Below are 22,113 nucleotides of genomic sequence, written 5' to 3'. Positions count from 1 at the left end.
GAACAAGATTCATTTTTAAACTGTTACTTCTATCCCAGATTCAAACAGATCTTAGACATTACAGTTCCCTCTACCCCAAAAACCTGTGACTAACTCCAGTAATTATGCTAAAGACCAACTTCACATTTCTGTCCCATTATTTCTGTACTAGATGCTCCTCTATGGATTCTGAGTCATAGTGAGCACTGATCTTTTATACAGTCCTCTCTTTAGATACATAACACATTATTCTTTTATCAACATTCATCTGCCTCAGGTCACCTGCTAATTTCTTGATGGCAGAGGAATTTTGTAAGTAAAATTGTGGTGAAAATCTTTGCTTAATATAGACACTTCCATTTACATAAAACAACCATACTTGTATCTTTCCTGAATGACTGTAGTAACCTCTGACTGGTCTAGCTACCTCTGCGCTCTCCCTCCCCTCCTCATCCCCACCCCCCTACCCTCCCACACACACATACACACACACACACACACACACACACATACACAAGCAACAGAAAAAATTTTAAGTAGTTAGATAGTATCATGCCTCTGCTTAAATCTTCCATCTGAAAGTGAACAAGACAGGCACAGTCCCTGCCCTCAGTCAGGGAGCTCACAGTCTAATAAGCTTCATGGCCAGAAGCAGAGCCTGAATGGTCCTTGTGCAACTGAGTGTTCCTGGGAGAAACCTGCCCTGAAGAACAGGAGCAGGACGGGGCAGGGTGAGGCAGGACAGGGCAGGAGAAGAAGTTAGGCTATGTGGTTTCAGTGAAGCCTGACTTCAGTCTGGTCTCGTGGGGGAGTTCTGGAGTGTGAGGAGCACTACAGACCACGGCCCACACCGAGGCAAGGGGCCTGGCCTGTGCACACCTGGGTCATGCAGCCATTAGCTGCAGGCTGCCCCCAAGTGAGGGGCATAACTTCTCAGGCAGTTCTGGGCAAAGCAGCTCCCAGTGGCTGAAGGGACTTGCTGGGTAACGGTCTATCTGTGGGCCTGCCTCTCTGCTCCTTACATGGTCCACATTCGTTCCCACCCCAGAGAAGTTACTGATCCCCTTCCCTCAAATCTCTGCTAGCTGTGTCCTTCTCATCATTCAAAACTCTGATCAACTGTCTCCTTCACAGAGAGACCCTCCTGACCACCTTATCTGAGTGTGGCCGCCATGTTATACCCTCCCTCATCAGCCACCCTCTGCCCTTGTGTCCTCTTTTCTATCACTTGTTTACTTATTATCATCTATTTCCCCAACACAGTGAACTCTGTGGCAGCAGCTCACCACTGTATCCCTAGCCTAGAGCAGACCCATGCAAGTAGAAGATTCTTAAAAATATTTATTGAATTTGATAGAGTGAATGAATGCACCATACTTGAGTTTCCTTACAGTTCTTATTTTTCTGAACTACAACCACACATTCAAAGTGAGATGCACTCCTAAATGCTGTTGAGGAAACGTTCAGGGTTCTCTTGAGAATCAAAATGAGATAAACAGGGAAGTAGCCCATGATAAACTACTAGATATTAGGCATTACTTATCTCATTCTTTCTACAACTATGGCATCGAGTCCATGGAAATGCAGATAATGACTGCTGACCTTATTTTATTTAAAAACAAGGAAGGAAGGAAGGAAGGGAGGGAAGGAAGGAAGAGGGAGGGATGGAGAGGGGAAGAAAGGTAATTTAAATACAAAATATCACTGTTTGATTAACTAAATTACTAATAATTTGGCCACAAATTGCATCCTGAAGAAATTACAAATCAATTTTTATAATTATTCTATAATAAACCCACCTGATATGTCATCATCTGACTGCTTTGCTCCCCCCCTTCTGAAAGCTTTTGGCTCTTACTGAACAGAGACTTGCAAGCTTAAAGGAGGAAGTACCCATGTGACACCCATTAGCAGCTTAATCTGTAGACACTAAAAAGATAAGTGGGACCCAGCCCCTGCCATTAGGAGCTTATATCCCAAAGGGCTACACATACCAAATCTACCTTTTATCTAACAAGGAAAGGAAAGAGTAATTCAGGCAAAAATTATGTGGGAAACCTTCAAGGAGGAAGAATGGGTAGCTGCTGAGTCAGAGTCTGAAAGGCGGGTCAGAGAGCCAAAGAAAAGGGGGATGAAGATACTCAAATGGAGAAGACAGTGGGGGAAGCACAAAAGTGTGCTAATGTCTGGAGAACTGCAGATGGTCAGGTGAGGGCATTCAGGAGGAAGGGAGGCCATGGAGGAGGAGACACACGAGGTAGGAGTCAGGAGCCCAGAAGCGGAAGTGGTGCTCAAGTGCCTTCATTCCATACATTCCACAACAGACACAGAACCCCCGAGGCTGTCTTCACATTTGCCTTTATAAACTTACTTATTATATTTACTGCACAAACTGCATTATAACAATGAGAAAAATACAACGCAAAGAATCATCTACAATCACATGCCCCATATGTCAGTTTTCATTTGTTTATATTCTTCTGGTTCTTAGCCACGTGCAGGCATGTTTACATACTTACAGCTATAGATTAAATAATTTTATGATTTGATTCACTTAACATCTAAAGGTAAACATTTTGCTGTTTTTCTACAATCATTATTTTTTTCTGCCAGCACAACACTGATGTACCATTATTTATGTATCTTCCCCACTTGTGAACATCCACTTTTGATGTATATTTATCTTTCACTGTTATCACCATGCAGCACTTTTCTTTCCTCCTTTTCTATTTGCAAACAATGAATTTCTAAGAGTGAGGTTATTCGGTCAAAGAACACAAATATTTGTGAAACACTTTGCAAAATTATTTTCTCAAATGGCTATGCTATTTTTAATATCAACAATATTATACAACTGAACTGGTTTCATCAATACTTGGCAAGCACTGGGTATTTTTAGGATTTTTTCCTCTAACTTAGCAGATGTAAAATTCTATGCTGCGCCTATTTTCAAATGCATTCCTCTGGTCACTGAGCAGATGAGCATTTTCTCTGTGAATTCAGCCTGCCCGTCACTACTCACTGCACCACACCACCAACATCCTCTAGCATTTCCGAACTGGAGCCTTGACCTTTTCCATGTTGATTTGTACAGCATCATGCAACAGAGAATTTCTACCCATTTGTGTCCAGGTCAGGGGAATGTCATGACAGCAGGTAGCTTTGCTTCCATAGGGCAGTGCAAAGGTTTGATGATCAATAAGAGAACAGGGCCTTCCAGAATGCTCTTTGGAAGAGTTCAGTGGGAGGTGATGAGGGCCTAAAGTGAGGTGGTGGCTGTAATCCTGTAAGGAATTTCTGTAATGGTCATTTTAAAGGTGAAAACGGGACTTTGCAACCAAAGGCAAAGTTCAATCTAGAAGCTTCTGTGAGGGTCTGGCCTACCAACCACAGGATTAATGGCTTTATCACATTCCTAAATTGTCTTAACAGAGATTGCATTTAGGTGAGGAAGGGAACTGTAGGCCATGAGGAGCCTGGACGACTCTGGTAGGAAGGGGCAGTGCAGAGCTGTGGTCCACTGGATGAGGAGAGCGCTGGCGGAGGACAGGAGAGAAGGATCAGGGCTTGAGGGTGATGCTCAGAGAGAAGTGCACAGAGTGGCTCTCACACTGAGTGCCAGCCCTGTCCCCGCTCCTCGCGTGCATGCCACATCCTCAGAGCAGCTCAGGCACGTTTTCCCACTTCACTGACGGAGAAGGGAGAGTAAGTCAAGGAAAGTTAAGCAGCTACTAAGAAGCAGAACAGAGATTCCAACCCACATTCCTGGCCCCAAAGCCTCTGCTCATAACTACCACACTGCTGGGACCAGAGACCAAGCCCAGCTCTCCCTGCCCAGTGGGTTGTCAGAGGAATTCACAAGGGGGGGGGGGGGGCAGAGGGCAAGGGAGCACACCAAGCCAGGGCTCCTGCTCCAGTCCCATGCATGAAGGCCAGCGGTGGCAGAAAGTGGCGGGAGCTGGCTGTGTACACGGACGCCTCGGAGATCTCAGAGACACAAAACCTTCCCCCGACCCTCACCAACCCTCTTGTTCTCTTTACCCAGATTATTTTTAGTGAATATAAAATAATACTTGATTTTCTAATGAGGACCCTCACTCAATGGGCAGAAAGATGTTAAAATGTTCATTAATTTGGAAAGAGCTTTCAGTATCCATCAGCCTGAAATTAAGGAGGATTTATAAAGACAAAGTTCCAACAACCAAATCCATTAGCACCAGCTACAGGATCCTTTGCTGATAACAGACCACTGCCCAGAGAAAACTGACCATGTACTGTGAGGGCGGAGGACATATACCTGCATGTAATGGTCTTTTATAATTATAATTGGTTATTATATTCATAAACAGGGCATACATATCCTGAAGGTTCTTTACTTGGTTAAAAGACTTCTTCCTAAAATCACTAACTCCCTTTCAGATAATCAAACAGTGTATGATTCTGCTGAAATACACAGCTTTCCACACATGGGAAAAGACTCCTTGTAGTGCAGTGGTTAGAGTCACGCACTCTGAGTGAGAGCCTGGATGGCCTCAGGCAAACCACTGGCCTTGCTCTTCCTTCATCTCCAAAGTGCGGCAATGATGCATAGCAAGCGCTGGGTGAGTGTGGGCCACAGCACCTTACAAAGGTGATCCTGCAGGAATACTCTGATCCGTAGCAGGTACTTGGGACACTGGCTACATATTACCTGGGTCATAGGCCAGACATAGCCCACTCCAAGTTTTGATACTCTACTACTAGGAAAAAATTATCTACTTCTAACTTTAATCTGTTCTTTTGAATTTTTTTAATATAATTAAATTTTTATATATAATATTATACATTATGTACAGATATTACATGTGTGACTAGTGAAGAAACAGGGATAACCAATATGACTTTGCTTCACGACTCTGAGGGGTAAGAAATCTCACTGCTTAACTGCTTACCTGGCACCCATGAAAGCCTGGAGTGAGCGTCCTGTCTGTGTGACCTTAGACAAGTTACTCAGCCTATCTGGGCCTCACTTCCCTCATCTGTTAAAAAAAAAAAAGGCTAATAATTGTGCCTATATTATGTTATGAGGATTAAAATAATGCATGAAAATTACAACAATGCAATGTCTAGTGTATCATAAATTTTCAATTAACAGTTGGCTCTTATGATTTATTAATTTTTCAAAATCATGTGAAGCCTGGCCTAGTTTTTCCAGGGAAGTCTGTCTCAGTCACCCTGGGCCACCCTCCTCTGTGCCACACCACAGTCCTGATGACTCACCTTTGCACCCAAAGAAGCTCATGGCCTATGCCCTTCTCCTTGTGAGTATGTGATGCCCGTAACACGCCCTGATCAGCACCATCTGCCCCAAGCTGTGGCTCTTATTCATTCAACACCACTGTGACCCAGATACCATAGTAGATGCTGAAAATACAATTCATAAAAATAAAACAGACAAGAATCCCTTCCCTCGTGAAGCTTCCAGTGAAGCAAGGTCTCTTGGTCAAACTTGTGCCAGGATCCTCCCCTTCCACAAAGAAGCCCCTTGGGATTGGCCAGTTTCCCCGGTACTCTAGAATGACTCCATTTCGAGGTCCTTTTACCTTCTGGACAGAGTTCAAGTGGAAATCCCCAAAGCCCACTCCCCTCATCCAGTCTCAGAAAGTGTCTTTCCTACACCAGGCACCCTCCACTAGCCCCTTTCCTTCACTGGGACTTGATTCCCCCGAAAGGCCAGCATGTGGTCTTTAGAATCATCCCTAAAACCTCCACAAACTGTGAATTTCCTCTCGGGCCAGGACCACCTGATTCACAGAGCCCTCCTGGCCAACTCCTTAAGAGATGGAAGGCAAAATGGCACTCACTCTCCTATGACAAGACTTCAGCTAAGAAAACAAGACAGGCTCATCTCCCAGGTAGATTATTCAGATACCCAGTGATACAGAGGGGTTAAGAGAGGAGGCACTTAGGGCTCAGGTAGCAGTAGGAGGCATCTGGGCTACAGAGCTGTCAGAGAGAAGGAAGACATAGGGCAGAGTCATGGGTCTGATAAACAGAGGAAATGGAAACGGGACCACAGCAGAGTTCAGAAGCCCGAAGGCCATAGGGAAGACCATGTACACAGGTGACAGTCGGCTGTGATGATGAGGATGCTTCTTCCCCCGGGAAGGGAGCAGAGCAGGGGAGAGCAGCAGGGAAGAGAAGCAGTGAGGACTGAGGAAGGGGCTCTTGCCCACGGCCCCACAGAAGAGGAGACAAGATGGAATGCTGAGGACTGGACAATAAAGAGAGGTTTTCAACTGACCTTTTAGTGCATAAAATTTAATGGTTTTAAAAAGACAGTCATTATATTTGGTTACAATTCTGTGGGTCAGGAAATCAGATAAGGCTCAAGTAGGAAGAACTTATATACTACACTGTCTGGAGCCATTAGCTCCACTGAAGTCATTTGGTGGCTGGGCTGGAATGGAAGATGCCAGCAGGCTTCACTTACAGGTCTGCACATCTGTGTTCTTTCATATGGTCTTCCTCTCTCTCTCCACTTGGCTATGCTGGGATTCCACCACTACAGTGGTCTTGGGGAACTGCTCTTGTACACAGCAGGTGCCTTCCAAGGGGGAGCTCCCCCATGAGTGAAGGTAGATAATGAAGATCTCTATGGCCCAGTCTTGGAAAGCCTTGCAGCACCACTTCTGCCACATTCCAGTGATTCAAATAGATCTCTTAGAGCTAGCCCAACTTCAAAGACAGCAGGACTAGATCCCACCTCTGGACAGGAACGAGTCAAAGTCACATTGCCGAGCATGTGAGATGGGAGATACTGTCGCTGCCATCTACCCCAGGAGGAAAAAAGGGTTAGAGCTCCCATTTGTGGGGGTGCATTGTAGAGTTAAGGAGATGAGCTGCAAGAGTAATTCATTCAACATATATTCATTGAACATTTTCTATGTCCTGGACACTATTCTGAGTGCTATGAAATAAAAACAGTCCTTGCCCTTATGGAGCTTACATTCTAGTACAGTGACAGTCAATAAATGCGAAACACAGAGTCTGGTGGTACTAAGTGAGAAAGATACATAAAGCTGGGTAAGAGGACAGAAAGGGATTGAGTGGTAAGCAGAGGGGAGACTTCTATTTTGGTCAGGATGGTCAAGAAAATCCTTGGCGTGTTTCTGGAATAGTGAGGAAGTCAATGGGGCTGATTCACAGTGAGCAGAGAGAAGAGTAGAAGGATGTGAAGCAGATAAGAATTGGATTGCCCAAAGTCTTACAGACACAGGAAGAAATGTGATTTTTTTTTCTAAGCATTGTGGGTAGTCCTTCATTGGTCTGGCCTCTTGTCCAGCTGAAGGAGGCTTATTTCTTAGCAGAAACCCATCCTCACTAACCACATAAGGCCTTTTCCCTGCTCTTGGGGAGAGGAGGAAAGGGAGATAGATTATAGGATCCACCATCATCCTTGAGCCCTCTGGCTTATCCTCAGGTTACCAGGCTTCCCCTTTGGATCCTCAGAGCCTGGGAGTAGTGTCACTGTTATACATTTGACATTACAGTGACTAGAAGCTATCCACATTTGGTCTGGAAAAAAATGTAACAAGAATTCTGCAAAGCTCCAGATGGCTTTATAAATTAAATTAAACCAACAACTGGCCCAGGAACTTTCCCCATTGTAATTACACTATTGATCATTAACATTTAAAGAGATTGCAAGCAGAATCCTGGACATTTGCAATAAATTATCATTGTCTACTGGGCAGGTTCCATGAATCAGGTGTGCCTGGAGCCTTTTGAGACTGTCTGATGCTGTTATTTATTTATTTATTTGTTTATTTTTTTATTTTTATTTTTTTAGAGACAGAGAGTGAGTCAGAGAGAGGGATAGACAGGGACAGACAGACAGGAACAAAGAGAGATGTGAAGCATCAATCATTAGTTTTTCATTGCGTGTTGCAACACCTTAGTTGTTCATTGATTGCTTTCTCATATGTGCTTTGACCGTGAGCCTTCAGCAGACTGAGTAACCCCTTGCTGGGGCCAGCAACCTTGGGTTCAAGCTGGTGGGCTTTTGCTCAAACCAGATGAGCCCGCGCTTAAGCTGGCAACCTCGGGGTCTCGAACCTGGGTCCTCTGCATCCCAGTCCGACGCTCTATCCACTGCGCCACTGCCTGGTCAGGCTCTGATGCTGTTATTTAAATAATGTTGTTTTGCTCCGTGGTAAATGGGAGAACACTGGGCGTGGAAGTGGGGGAAAATGTGTGTGCACATGCAATCTATACTATGGCCCATGTACTAAAAATGAAAACCTGTTACAACTCTCTATAGCTGCCAAGGCACGTCATGTTTGTCTCCATCTAGCATGATGTAAGACCCCTGAGGGGCTCCCATCTCCCATCACTCCCTAACGGGCCATGCACCCTGAGCCACCTGTGCCGCTCCTGACACATCAGGCTCTGAGGCATCACTAATAACAACAATTTATTCAGAGCTCAATCAGTGCCCTTCACCAGGCCAAGTCCTCTGAATGCACTCATTCAGTGCACCTTCAATACTGTCATCCCCACTCACAGATGAAATGGATCCGGCTCAGATACAGTCAAGATCTACCCAACTCTCCAGCCCAAACTCTTTGCAGCTTCTTCTAGCATGACTGATTACAGCCTTCAACTCAAGGATCCATATTCAGGGAAGCCTGTCATCACTGTCCCTCCACATCCCCTCCTGGGCTGGATACTATTTCATGGCATTCTGAGCTGAGTGAGCCCTCTTATAGCATTGAATTTGCCAGTTTACCTGTCTTCCTGACAAAATTTTGAGGGCCATGAGACCCAGGATATTATTTTCAATCTTTGTGTTCCTGGTGTCTGACTCAGAAGGCATTTTCTGGATGGATAGATGGATGTAAATTTGTGAATACATAGATGTAAACTTAATATACCACAGTAACTTACAGGATTCTGTTTCTACTTCTGAAGAATGTGATCATGCTGAGAATAAGAGAGCTTTTATTTGCCAGAGGATAAAAACCAGCATTCAAATTGTGACCAAAATTAACACAACCCATCAAGAAGTTTTCTATTAAATAAAAGACATCTTCTGTGTGTATATATTCATACATATATCAGAGCTTGGGATTTGGCCCCTGAATGACAAAGAGACTACAGCCTCTTCAAACACAAAACATATGTGAACGGAATCTCTGCATTGGACGCTGAATATTCCCATTCCTCATCTGCCATCTAAGAGCAGGAAGCCCGCAGTCCACTACACAACCAGGTGTGACTTCACCAGAAATGAATACTGCATGTTTCTCAGTCTTTGGGGTGTGATGAGTTTCCACATTTTCCAGAGAAGGGAAAAGAGTTAACTGAGGAAGTCCAGGCTGGAAGCCATGGGGAAAGAGCAGGCACAGATACCACAAAAAGAAAGCAACATGCACTAAGTATCAGGCCACAGTAGAGCCAGGTTCTCTAAGTAACCATGTGCCTAAAAGTATCAGAGGGGAGAAATGGGCAGTTCTCTGTGTGCTCTAGATGTGAAGAATTATGGTGGTTGCTGGGGAAGGGGAGGCTCATCTTAGACCATCCATAGTGTCTGCATAGGGTGCAGAACCAAATGAAAAAGTATTTGAACACTATCTCTACTGGGTTTAACTTTATTGGTCAGGTTGGTGCTGGCAGGTGGAAGAGCAAGAAATAAGGTTAATTTTTAAGGAAAGTCTGAGAGAAAAATTCCCAGAAGCAGGGAGAAGTCTGGCCAAGCCCTGAGTGTAGGGGATGAGCAGGGATTCTGAGTTCTGTGCAAGGCGGTCCTCGGATCCTCCCCACAGGCCAAGGTGAGCTGTACATAAGAAGCTGAGAGTCCTGGTCAGGATTTAGCACCTCTCTCCACACAGATTTTGGGAAACTAACTCATGTAGTCAAATGGAGGCAAAATAAAATAAAACAAGTCATCCTCCACTTGGGATCATCAAAAGCAAAACTACGCAGGCCTGAACCCTGAGCAGGAGAGCCTGTGGAACAGTGGAAGGCATCACTCACCCTGGGCATCACTTCCAGAGACTCTGCTGGAGCAGGGCCCTGTAGGGAAGATGGATGTGAGGAGAGACAGGCATCTCAGGGGCAGACGAGATCTGCAGAGGGGTATGATGGAGAGCCAGTGGCCCGACACGCCCAGAAAGCAGTCAAGACCCCGAGGAACTCAGCACGCACCACCAAGGGGGAGGCCACCAGCCCAGCAGCAGAAGGTGAGAGAGCAGCTCTGAGAGCAGAGCGGAGGGTGGAGGGTGACACCCTCCACAGAAGCAGGCCAGCCCAGGAGGCTCTGATGTAGGCAGGACAACTGATCAGAGAGTTAGTGAGGGCACTACAGAGACACCACAGCAGTGTACCTGTGCTACAGACCTGGGAAAGCTCAGAGGACATTTGGTGACAGGGAAGGTGAATTATGTAGGGTACCTGAATCAAGTAGAAATACTCAGGAGAAGGCCATCACAAAGAAATTCCCTATCACCCAGCCTGAACTAGCTTTGAACCAGCAAGATTTGGGAATTAACAAGCTTCCCAAAGGCCAAGACCTTGACCATCTGCTCACCGCAGTGCCCTTCGTGCCTGAAGGTGCCCGGTGCACTGTGCCAACGTGCCTCCACTATCTGTCCGGTGAAGACATGGCTGCACGTCTACCAATGGGCTGGGTTTGTCCTCACCAGCTACCAAGATGCGGAGTGCTGCTTCTTAAACCAATGGCTATGCCGTTACTTCAACATTTATGTCTCACATAAAAATACTAGTAACAGTAATACCGTATCAGTATTGAGAATTCAAATTTTAAATTTAAAAAAGTGACACTAAATCTCAAGTATGCTTTAAATATAACAATGTAAACACAAATAAAACCATCAAATAAAAGTAAAATACATGTAACACATATATAACATTATAAAATAAAGTTGCAGGAGTTGAAATTAATTTTTAAAGTTATTTTTAAATAATTATGTAAAAGTAAAATGTAAACTGTGATTTTAAAAAGTAAGATGAATCAAATACATTACTTTTGAATTATATGCACATTTTTTTCTCTGCAAGAACAACTTGAAGAATTTAGAAGCATAAAGAGAAAGTTCTAAGTAAATTTCCTCCGTTTCTTTCATCGGCCACTGACCTAATATTTTATTCAATAATTTGAGAAATCTTTTTTGAAAAATGTATGACCACCCCAACTTGTCACTCACTACTAGCTCCATTAACCCAGGACTGCATTGTTGTACTGGTTGGAAGCTGTATTTTATATTTCCAGGAAGTATTTGCAGTCTCTCTTAGTCTTCTCTTGTTTAATTAAATACAGATGCAGACTTCATCTGTCAACATCAATTGCCTCTGGATCCCTGTTCTCCTTGCTGATAGAGTCTTTGAACTAGAGTAAGAACTATTCTTGCAAGAAAAACTTTGCTGTTATCAATAATCAAATTTCTTCCTCTACTTAAGAACCATGAGCCTGACCAGGCTGTGGCGCAGTGGATAGAGAGTGTCAGACTGGGGCAGGGAGGACCCAGGTTCGAGACCCCGAGGTTGCCAGCTTGAGCGCTGGCTCAACTGGTTTGAGCAAGGCTCACCAGCTTGAGCCCAAGGTCGTTGGCTTGAGCAAGGGATCACTCGGTCAGCTGTAGCCCCCTGGTCAAGGCACATATGAGAAAGCAATCAATGAACAACTAAGGAGCCGCAACAAAGAATTGATGTTTCTCATCTCTCTCCCTTCCTGTCTGTCTGTCCCTATCTGTCCCTCTCTCGAACTCTGTCTCTGTCATAAACAAACAAACAAAAACCATGAAAAATATGAATACTCTGTAAGTGAGCATACCTTTGACTGATTAAAAAGTTTAACATGTGGGCCCTGGGTGGCTGGCTCAGTGGTAGAGCATCAGCCCAGCATGTGGATGTACCATGTTCAATTTCCTGTCAGGGCACACAGAAGAAGTGATCATCTGCTTCTCCACCCCTCCCCGCCTTTCTATCTCTCTCTTCCCCTCCCACAGCCAAGGCTCCATTGGAGCAAAGTTGGCCCGGGTGCTGAGGATGGCTCCATGGCCTCGCCTCAGGTGCTAGAATGGCTCCAGTTGCAACAGAGCAATGGCCCAGATGGGCAGAGAATCACCCCCTAGTGGGCTTGCCAGGTGGATCCCAGTCAGGTGCATGCGGGAGTCTGTCTCTCTGCCTCCCCAGTTCTCCCTTAAGAAAAATACCAAAAAAAAAAAAATTAAGTTTAATATATGATATAAGCCTTGGACAAGGCTTAAGATATAAGTGATATATTTGTCTAACTTTTATTAAAGAAATAAATTATATCAACAACAAAAAACAACAACAACAGTATTTTGGCATTTAAAAATTGAACCATACACCAAAAACTGGAACTGCATTTTCTGAACCCTTGAAACACCTCTGAGTTAGTCATAATTATGGTCATTTTAAGATGGAGAAACTAAGGCCTGAGGAATTAAGCTACTCTGTCCCTCACGAGTCAGTGGTAGAGCCAAGAGTGGCACCCAGGAAGGCTGACCCCACAACCTGTGCATGTTCTATGATCCCATGAACCTTTGCACCCCGGGGACAGCACAGCCCCCAGGAAAGTCTGCAGAGTTATGGATCCAACCGGAACATCATCTAGTCAGAGTTTGGGCTCAGAGAATTACCTTAAACTACAGCTCTTGGCCTAGTTGTCAGTGTTGCCTGGGATTGGGCAAGAGGCTTGAGATCCTAACAGGCCCTTCAGTCAAGCATTCTTGGCTGGAGCCTACACTTCTGAAGGCTGTAAGTCTGGGCTTAATTGGCCTCTACATTAACCTGGTTCCTGGCAAAGTGGTGCCCAGCCAGTGGAGCCACTGCTGAATCGTTTGCTGCTGCTCTTGTCTGTATGCAGGAGAGAAAGCCCAAGCTCCATCTTTAGCGTGATGACACTCCTTTCGGGGAGATGAAGTTGTCGAGGAAATTGGCTTTGAGCCCTTACCCTTGCAGACTGCTGCTTTCATCTCCACTGGGACTTGGCTAGCCCATAGTCAGAAACACAGAGAAATGAGAGTTCTAATAGAATTTTAAAACATGAGGTCTCCTGGCCTCTGTGGGCTTGGAAAAATCTCTGTGGTCCCTTGTGCTTTAGTCCATTTGATATTAAATTCAGCTTGTGGAAATATAGGACAATAGCTCAAAATATTGTCCCTGAAGTCAGACTGGCCTGGATTCAAGTCCAGACCCCATCATAATCATCTTTGTGATTACAGGCAAGTTAATTAGTTTATCTATGTCTCATGCTTTCATATTTGAAATAGGGATATAAAAATGTCCATCTCAATAAATTGATGTGAGGGTTAAACAATGTAATGACTGTTAAGCACAGAGCCTGACATAAAATAGGTACTCAGTAAACATTAGCTATTCTTTGTCATGATAATAATAATTTTTATGATATATTTTCTGGATTGATGTCAGTTTTCAGTAATAACTATATACAAAAAATTAAACAATCTTCATCCAATCCAAAAGATAATCCTCAAACCCTATTTTAATCTCACGTTTCAATCTTCTCTCCTCAAGAAGACAAGAGCCTGGTTTAGTTTTCATCGCCTCTCCCTGCCTGTCCTCTATTAAAGAGGTGAAGACAGCTCAGTGTTCATCAGACCCTATGTAATAGAGGATTTTTTATATACTTAGAAATTATTCTAGGACAATGAGTCACAGAGAAAATCATGAAGCAAATCTTAGAGGCTCTAGAAGAGCATGTAGTTTATCACTCAACAGATGTTTCCTGAGCACCTACTATGTGCAGATCATAGGGCTGCATGCTCTTGGGTATGCAGAGACAGTTGGCTCCCTCAAAGAGCTTAAAAACAGCAGAACAGATCAGCTGTAAACACAGTAGTACAGCTATTCACAAATGTGACCGTGAGCCATGACTGCCAAGTGAGTGGACCACAGAACAAGACCTGAAGGAGTCTACAGCTAAATAAAAATGGAACCAGAGAAAAATAGGATGGAGCAGTTGTCCCTGAGCTCAGGCAAGAGGTGCTACATAGGCCATGTCTGGGAACAGCATTTAGAACAGCTTGACCGGAGGGGAAGGCTCAGAAGGGTGAGTAGTTGAAGAAAATCCAAGGTCTTTTGTGGTTTTCAGCTGCCAGTCCATGGACCCAGTCTGCCAGAAATCCCATGCAGATCCACAAAAGGGTTAACCACCCTGGTGTTGTATGAGATTCTAATCCGCAGACCAGCAGTTGAAAATCACTGTGCTAGAACTGCTTCCATTTCTCCTTTGGTTTCAGGCTAGAAAAGAGCCCTAAGCAAGGTAGAGAGAGTCACTGCCCAGGTATGGAGTGTCCCCTCTGTGACATTGTTAAAGAGCAGAGACAGCCACCTGGAGCCAGTAAGAAGCTCACTCTGAGACCACCATGGGACTTGGCATGACAATACAGCCAGACTGGAAATGAGTCACCTGGTCAGCACCCTCTGGGCTCGGTGCTATGGGAGGGCTCCTGGTGAGCACTGGAAGACCACACACTTAGCACTGGCCTCCAGGAAGTCAACCAAGGCCCTGCCGTCCCACCCACCCTCGGGAAATGACTCACCCACAGCTCTAGCATCCAACGCCATTTGTTTGGACCCCGCACCCTGAAGACTGAAGCACAGGCTACTCATGAGCAGTTGTCTTCAGCATAAAGTCATCCTTTCTCTGGGAAGAGAGAAGCTGCTGAGTCCTCAGGGCAACATACCAATCTGGACATTTGTATAAATGATCTCTCTGGAAAATTGGAGGTTTGCTGAACTTGAGTGGGACAGAGTTTTCCATGTCCTGCTGTTCCTGAGAAGCAGAAACAGATAGCTGGCTTTGACAATGAGCAAGCTACTCAACTGAATTAATGCCGTCAAGTCTCTATGGGCATGAAGGGCCTTTTGAAGGGCCCATCCCTGCTTGCTGCCCAGAGACCCTCAGGATGGCTCCACAAGCAGCCACCTGCGGGAACCACAGCCGTGGAATAACCAAGCAGCATGCTGGGGTTGGTTGGGCTGTGGGGGCACACATGGGAGAAGCGAAGCAGCGGAAAGGCTGGAATTGAGTGAGAGACACCTGTACAGGCATCCAAATGGACTCTTCTAGCAATAAAGAGAATGTCTGAAAGGCACTCAGGTGCTCAGAAAATGGAGACTTTTGAAGGCAGTGCTGCAGAAAGGTGAGGAGAGGGAGGCAGAGGGCAAGGCAATGTAGGTGGAAGAGCCAAGTGTCCCCTCAAGTTGACTCTGATCCCTGTCCCCTCCTCAGATCAGTTCTTGAGCAACCGCTTCAGATGATGGTATGAACGTTTTCCTGATAAGATCCTTAAACTCCTAGCTCAATTGCCTTTGGGAATGAAGCTGTTGTTATCATCTTCCAAGCTAGCACTTCTAGAGTGAAAGTAAATTTAGTGGAGACATGAATCAGTCCTTTACTTATTCATCATGTCTCCAAGAAAGCAAGCAAATTTTCGGCCTCCTGTGCCCATGTGCCTCCTCCATCTGTGGTGACGTGGCCAGAGCGACACCATGGGACAATGGGTGAGGACGGCCACTCTGGTCCTACAGATGGTACCATGTTTGCAGTCTGAACACAGAGAACTTCCAGCTGCAGCACTCACTCATGCCAACAGTCTCACCTGAGAAGCCCTCGCCGAGTACCACACTATGGACTGCAGGAGCCCTCCAAGAGGGGGCTGCTCTCTGTCAGAGGGTCAGGCAGGCACAGAACTTTGACAAAAGGGAAATGCTAAGGACTGCATCTGGACAGGAGAGGAGAAATTCTCACCTGAGTGGGTAGGGTAAGCTTTCATGGGAGAGACAGTTACTGAGCTGGACAAAGTTTGGACATATGGAGATAAGAAAGACAGCAGTACAGGCAGCAGGAGCTCCCTGGAGCAGAGACTCAGAGATGGTCAGGCCTGGGGCAGGCTCTGAGAGCAGCTTCACTGGAGTCTGGCCAGATGAGGGCGGGGAAGAAATGAGCAGGGGTCAAGCCTGAGCAGCAGCTGAAGCAGTTTTCTTGACTTTGCTCTGTTCTCTTCTTCTTCCACCTCCCATCAATCTCTTTCCCCTGCTTCCTTTCTCCCCACCTAGAATCCTTTCCTCCATCTATGCTCAACCCTTCCATGCATCCCAGACAGTGCAAGTGGGGCAGACCTGGGATTAGCAGAGAACTTGTACTGCTGTGGAGAAGGCAGACAGTGTGGGGCAGACGCGGGATTAGCAGAGAACTTGTACTGCTGTGGAGAAGGCAGGCAGACAAAGTGGGGCAGACCCGGGATTAGCAGAGCTATAAGGAGTGTAAAGGAGAACAAAAACGAAGTGTTTGAGAGAGAAAAATAGGAAAGTCATGGTCTTGTTTTTATTCATTAAATACTAACAAAGTGCTATTTGCCAGGTGCTGTTCTAAGCACTTTAGAAATACTCAGTTAACCACATTACTGGCCTCATTTTACAGAAGAGGGAGCTAAGCATAGAGGAGTCAGTGATCTAAGAGCACATGGCCAGCATGTGTCAGGACCAGGACTTGAATCCAGGCATCCTGGCACCAGCCCATGCACTTAACAGCCACCCCCACCCCCCACAACCCCTCCTCAGGAAGTCTCAGACCCTGTTGCAATGTGTGTGAGCAGCTGGCCCGAGGCTGTTAACATCCCAGGAAACAGCCCTAAAAATACTCAATAGTTACTGTAGTTACAGAATGGTAATAGCTCTTCAACAACTATCCATCCTTAAAGCATCATATATTTCCTCATGAATAAATATAAAGCAGAGAAAAGAGTGAAGGAAATGGTTTTCGTTTGGCCCATAATAAAGTAAAAAAGCAAAATAACAGCGAACATTTGGCCAATATCCCGAAGAGTTCCCATATGCCAGCAATATATTCTCACTATGTCACCAGGGCCAGGGAGGAAGAAGAAATTTAGGTGAGATATTATCAGAAAACTAGCTTTGGGGAGAAATGTTATATTAACCATGAAGTCTGGTTGAACATGCTACCAGGTAAATGACTTGGGATGGATTCAAGAACCAGCAGCCACATAAATTCTGGTCCCTTTGACTCTCAGGTCCTGTTTTCCCATCTGGCTCATCCCACCAGCCTCCTTTTCCATTACAGGGACTTCTGCTCAGAGCCCCCTCCTAGTTCTCTCTCAGTGTAACTTTTCCTAGCCCTCCCTGCCCCTTGCCCAGTTTTCTGGACAGTCCATCCCAATGGTGGATGTGATGTGATATTTTCTTCAGAAGCTGCCAAGCTCCACATAGCCCACCTTAACAGAGCCTCAGCTCCAAGCCATTACATACTCCCTGCTCTGAACAGTGAGAACCATGTCATTGTGAAAATTGAGGCAGTCACATCAGTTCTTCCCCAGAATAACTTTCATGAAAATGTACCAGGACCTCACCAGATGTTTTAGAGGTAGCAATGGTCCCTGGACAAAGCTCCTGGTGTCACCTAGACTTTGATCATTCCATCCTTTTGTGAGCTAGATGTCAAATGAAGCAGCCCAAGACAGTAATGACTTCCTGAGTTCCCACTTTATCCTAGCTGTGTGCTTTCCTTCCACTGCTCCTCTCTGACCCTGCTTTTGAAAACCTGCCCCCTGCCCCTGCCCCCAGGAGTTCTTCCTGCCTTTGTTCCCTGGCTGAGTGCCCTTTTGGGGTGTTCTTTGTGTTCAGATGGTATGCCTCATGTTACTCTCATCTTCCTTGGTTCAGGGATGATATTTCTCTATGCTTCAAAAGCACAGTAGAAGAATCCTTTGTTACACATTGAACTGGATGTCACGAAGCTGTCTTAGAAGACCTGCCTCAGATACAGAAAAGTGCCCATATAACAATAAACAACAATTCGGGTTTCATCTATCAGCTGCTGTCAGCTTTCTGGGAGCCTTATAGTAGGAAGTCTGACTACAAATAAAGAGCATATTTGGAGCTAGGTTGTTTCATTATGGAAAGGGGATACAGCTGGGGAAATTAAAAAGATGTGATCAGAGGAGGACAGTGTCCTTAGAGAGCCCTTGTTTTATGGGGACCACTGTCTTCCTCCAAGTCAGCTAAGGGCAAGTTGGAACGGTTCCAATGTGTTCTCTCTCAAAAGTGCCTCCCCTCCCGCTCTGCTGCCCATCAGCTGGGCTGACCTATGTGCAGCAGGAGCAGCAAGGGCGGACTCACCCAGGACAGACAGAGGCCAGCAGAGGGAACTAGAAAGGGCGTCCTGCCAGAGCAGCACAGTGCAGGGAGCAGGGTGAGGGGAGCCGTCAGCCACAGGGTCTTCTGCTATTTCCTGGGTACATGTCCCACCCTCTAATCAGACTGAGTTTCTCCAGAGTAAAGCCACTGCACGCCCAGAGAAGGCTGACTGCTGAAAACCACACAACCGTCCCCCACCCCTACCGCCACCCTCTGTGGGAACTGTGTTGACACCAGGCTCTCAGAATTACCAACACATCCACAGTACTGTCTTGCTCGCTCCACTCTGCTGTGAGCTAGAAAGGACACAGGAAAGCACTCTGCCTGCCACCAGGAGCTCCTACCTTGATCAAGGAGAATCCACTGCCCTTCTTTTTAGAGGCTGCTATGAATGATGCTACCCGAAAAAGCCTCATTTGTAGCTGAGGTTTGAATTATAGAATTATTAGGGTTGCTACATAAACCTTTGATAGTGACCTCATAGGTCACCTGGCTGCTGCCATGAGTTCCAGAAACAGGAAACAAGAATGTGCTGCCATCTGCATTGTTAATTATTTTGTTTAGTTTTTTTATAATTTTATTTAGAAAATTAAATTTAGGCCCTGGCCGGTTGGCTCAGTGGTAGAACGTCGGCCTGGCGTGCAGAAGTCCCAGGTTCGATTCCCGGCCAGGGCACACAGGAGAAGCGCCCATCTGTTTCTCCACCCCTCCCCCTCTCCTTCCTCTCTGTCTCTCTCTCTTCCCCTCCTGCAGCGAGGCTACATTGGAGCAAAGATGGCCCGGGCACTGGGGATGGCTCCTTGGCCTCTGCCCCAGGCGCTAGAGTGGCTCTGGTTGCGACAGAGAGATGCCCCGGAGGGGCAAAGCATCGCCCCCTGGTGGGCAGAGCGTCGCCCCCTGGTGGGCGTGCCGGGTGGATCCCGGTCGGGCGCATGCGGGAGTCTGTCTGACTGTCTATCCCCGTTTCCAGCTTCAGAAAAATACAAAAAAAGAAAAAAAGAAAAAAGAAAATTAAATTTAATAGGGTGATACTGATCAATAAGAATACATAGATTTCAGGCAAACATTTCTATAGCATTTGAGCTATTGATTATATTGTATAAGTAGCTTTTTATATTGTTCTTATAATGAAAAAGCATGTTTCCCATTTCCCAGGAATCACTGTACATGTCCCCTTAAAACCCAACGAAGGAGATGAAAACCAGCATGCTTTGCCCCAAAGAGGTCAGACGGAAAGTCAATCCCTCTGAAGAAGGCCAGGTCTATCTGCTCTGGTGCATGGATCCCAGCTCCTATGGCACATGGCTATCCTAAGTAGGCCAGAGAACAGGGCTAACAAAGCAAATAGTGGCTTTCTCCTGTCACAGGAGCAAAATAAGCAAATGAATTTAATTTTCTCAAATGTAAACTGTATTCCTATACAGTTTACTCAAATATTGCCTATTACTAGTTTCCACTGGTCAGGCCTCAGAGTCAACTAACAACTGGTCAAGCAGCACCACGTACTTGCAGAAACAGAGTGTGGGGCTGCACTCCAAGTCAATGTGCTGAATTAAGCAGAAAAGGGTGAATGCAGGGGTATCTCATGGACCATGTAGCAGACTGGAACTGGGCTCCAAAAGGGGTCAGACACCAGCTGAGCCTCTTTCTACACAACTTCATCTTCTTTTTCTCTTTTTAACTGGCATGTCTACTACTTAATCCACTCAGTGGAAGATGTCTGCCCAGATCTCCCAAGGTTACACATTAACACTCTGGAAATAAAGAGACTGCCTCTCCGATCACAGTTTCCAATACCCTGGTGAGAAAACCTAATGGGCCCAGTTTAAGTCAGGGGTCCACCCCTAGTCCAATAAGCTCTTCCCAGAGGGCTGAGATCAACAATACAAAAGGATCACAGGAGGCTCGTCCTTTAACCTGAGCATTAGAGCAGTTCAGAGAGAGGAGAGGGCAGTGAAAAGCTAGTACATGGGGACCCAACGTGTCAGTGCTCCAGCATACCACAAAGTGCTCCATGGACCCAGGCAGCCCGCTGAGACCCGGCGGGAAGTACTGAGGAGCTTTAGCACATCCTCCGGAAACACTGCAAGCACTTCTTCTTAGACAATGTAGGACTAGCGAGGGGAAGCTCTCTACAATAGCTCATTTAATCCTATCAGACAGTATGACAGACTCCGTTGTGCATATGACAATATTGAGGCTCAGAGAGTTGAAGTATGTAGCTGGCCCAGGTCATGTGGCTAGTAAGTGGTGAAACAAAACTCAAACCCATGTGGTACTCCAAAACCCGTTCATGCTCCATCCAGTCTTCCACGTTGACTCCCAAATGTTCCCTGCCCAGAAATAAATCCCCCCAGATTAGTGACAAGCATTTACCCAGCAGCTGGCTCTCATTTTCTGTGCCTGAGACTTCTCTGGGCCCTGGTTTCCCAAGCACTGATGCAGTCAGTCTGGTGAGGACTCTGGCCATAGCACAAAGACCCCCAGTATCCCCAAGGCAGGCCAGCAGGCCCAGCAGCTACCTGGCCCAGATATCCTGCTCTAACACACAGGCCACCCCAGCCCCAAGCTACTCATAGGTTGTATCTGTTCAATTGCTACTGATGCCATTTCCTGCTTGCATTTTGGTTTTTGTTTTGTTTTTACAGTTCGTTGCTCATCCTAACTGTCAGCAGCAATTACTTACCATGTGGTATGAAAACCTCTCAGGCTTACGTCAACAGTCTATCGCTGTGAAGTTCCTGGCTGTCTTTGGAGTCTCCCTAGGCCTCCCTTTTCTCGCCATAGCCTATTGGATTGCTCCGTGCAGCAAGGTACAGACTGCTTAAGGTGCATGTCTTTGTGGATTTCTTCTCTCTCTACTTACCACAGCCGAGGTCCATTTTGTTCAAATAAGAAGCTGATCATTTCCCACATTTAAAGAAAATAGCCCTGAGATATGAGCAAAAGTGGAAAACCACATTAGAGGGAAAATGTTAAGATCTGCTTTCTTTTGCCATCAGTTTTTTAAAGAGAGAAGAGCAATAAAATGGGAAATTTTAAGTATATGAGACAATCTGATCAATTAAAGATCAGAGAAGAAATAAAGGCACTTCTGTTTTTCTAATTATGCAATAATGTAATCATGTCCTCCAAACCCACAGTAATAATATATGATTATAATAATGGTAAGTGGAATAGCCAACAGTTAGAGTACTTTCCTTTTTCATGGAATATCTCATTCCGCTCCTTTAGTTACATTATGAAACATACACTTAATGAAGTAGGTTCAGAAAAGAGAAATAACAAGTAGACTGAGAGACAAACACAGTTCATACTGGAGCACTACAGACCCATATCAACATCTTCCAGTTTCCTCAGCCTCCTTGATTGGGTTCTGGCCCACATCAACAGCTAATCAAGTCACACACACACACACACACACACACACACACACACACACAAGACCTTAAAAGGTACAAAGCTAAGTTTTTCCTCACGAGGAAGGGCAAGTGTCTAGTGCCCACTGGTAATGAGACAGTGGACCTTGCAGGTCCCAAGCTGTCACACACACAAGTTGCCATTTGATATAGCCACAGAACACACTAGAGTCTCTCCAGCTCAAGGAAAGGACCAGGCTTATGAGACCAAACCACTCATCAATTCTGAAGTATGTTTCACGGGTAAAGATGGTCACTAAAGGCTCCAAAGCTACATTTACCTAGGGACATCTTTAAAAAAGAATTAAGCTTAAGTAATCAACATTCAGTAGAAGCAATACAACTACAGGTAGATTAGTTCCACAGAAAATATGATTAGCTAATACAGTTAATAAAAGTGTCATCGGTAAAAGGATCCTCTTGTCAACTCCACCAAGTGGGAACTCACACCAGGATGGTGGGCTCAAGACTTCAGAGCTGCCACTGAGGCCACCCAACCAGGCAGGCA

General features: G+C 45.6%; 1 protein-coding gene across 1 annotated transcript in view; it reads left to right on the top strand.

Annotated features, from left to right (window-relative positions):
• TRPC7 (transient receptor potential cation channel subfamily C member 7) overlaps positions 1–22,113 on the top strand; it is a 147,081-nt gene that overhangs the window by 54,847 nt on the left and 70,121 nt on the right. Inside the window, exon 4 of the mRNA XM_066277151.1 lies at positions 20,835–20,999. Within this exon, the coding sequence (XP_066133248.1) occupies positions 20,835–20,999 (165 nt within the window). The remainder of the gene's footprint in view (positions 1–20,834; positions 21,000–22,113) is intronic.

The sequence above is a fragment of the Saccopteryx bilineata genome, chromosome 4, assembly GCF_036850765.1.
Source record: "Saccopteryx bilineata isolate mSacBil1 chromosome 4, mSacBil1_pri_phased_curated, whole genome shotgun sequence".
NCBI classification, from domain to species: Eukaryota; Metazoa; Chordata; class Mammalia; order Chiroptera; family Emballonuridae; genus Saccopteryx; species Saccopteryx bilineata.
Note: the sequence above shows the minus strand (reverse complement) of the source record. Positions and strands in the feature narration are given on the sequence as shown.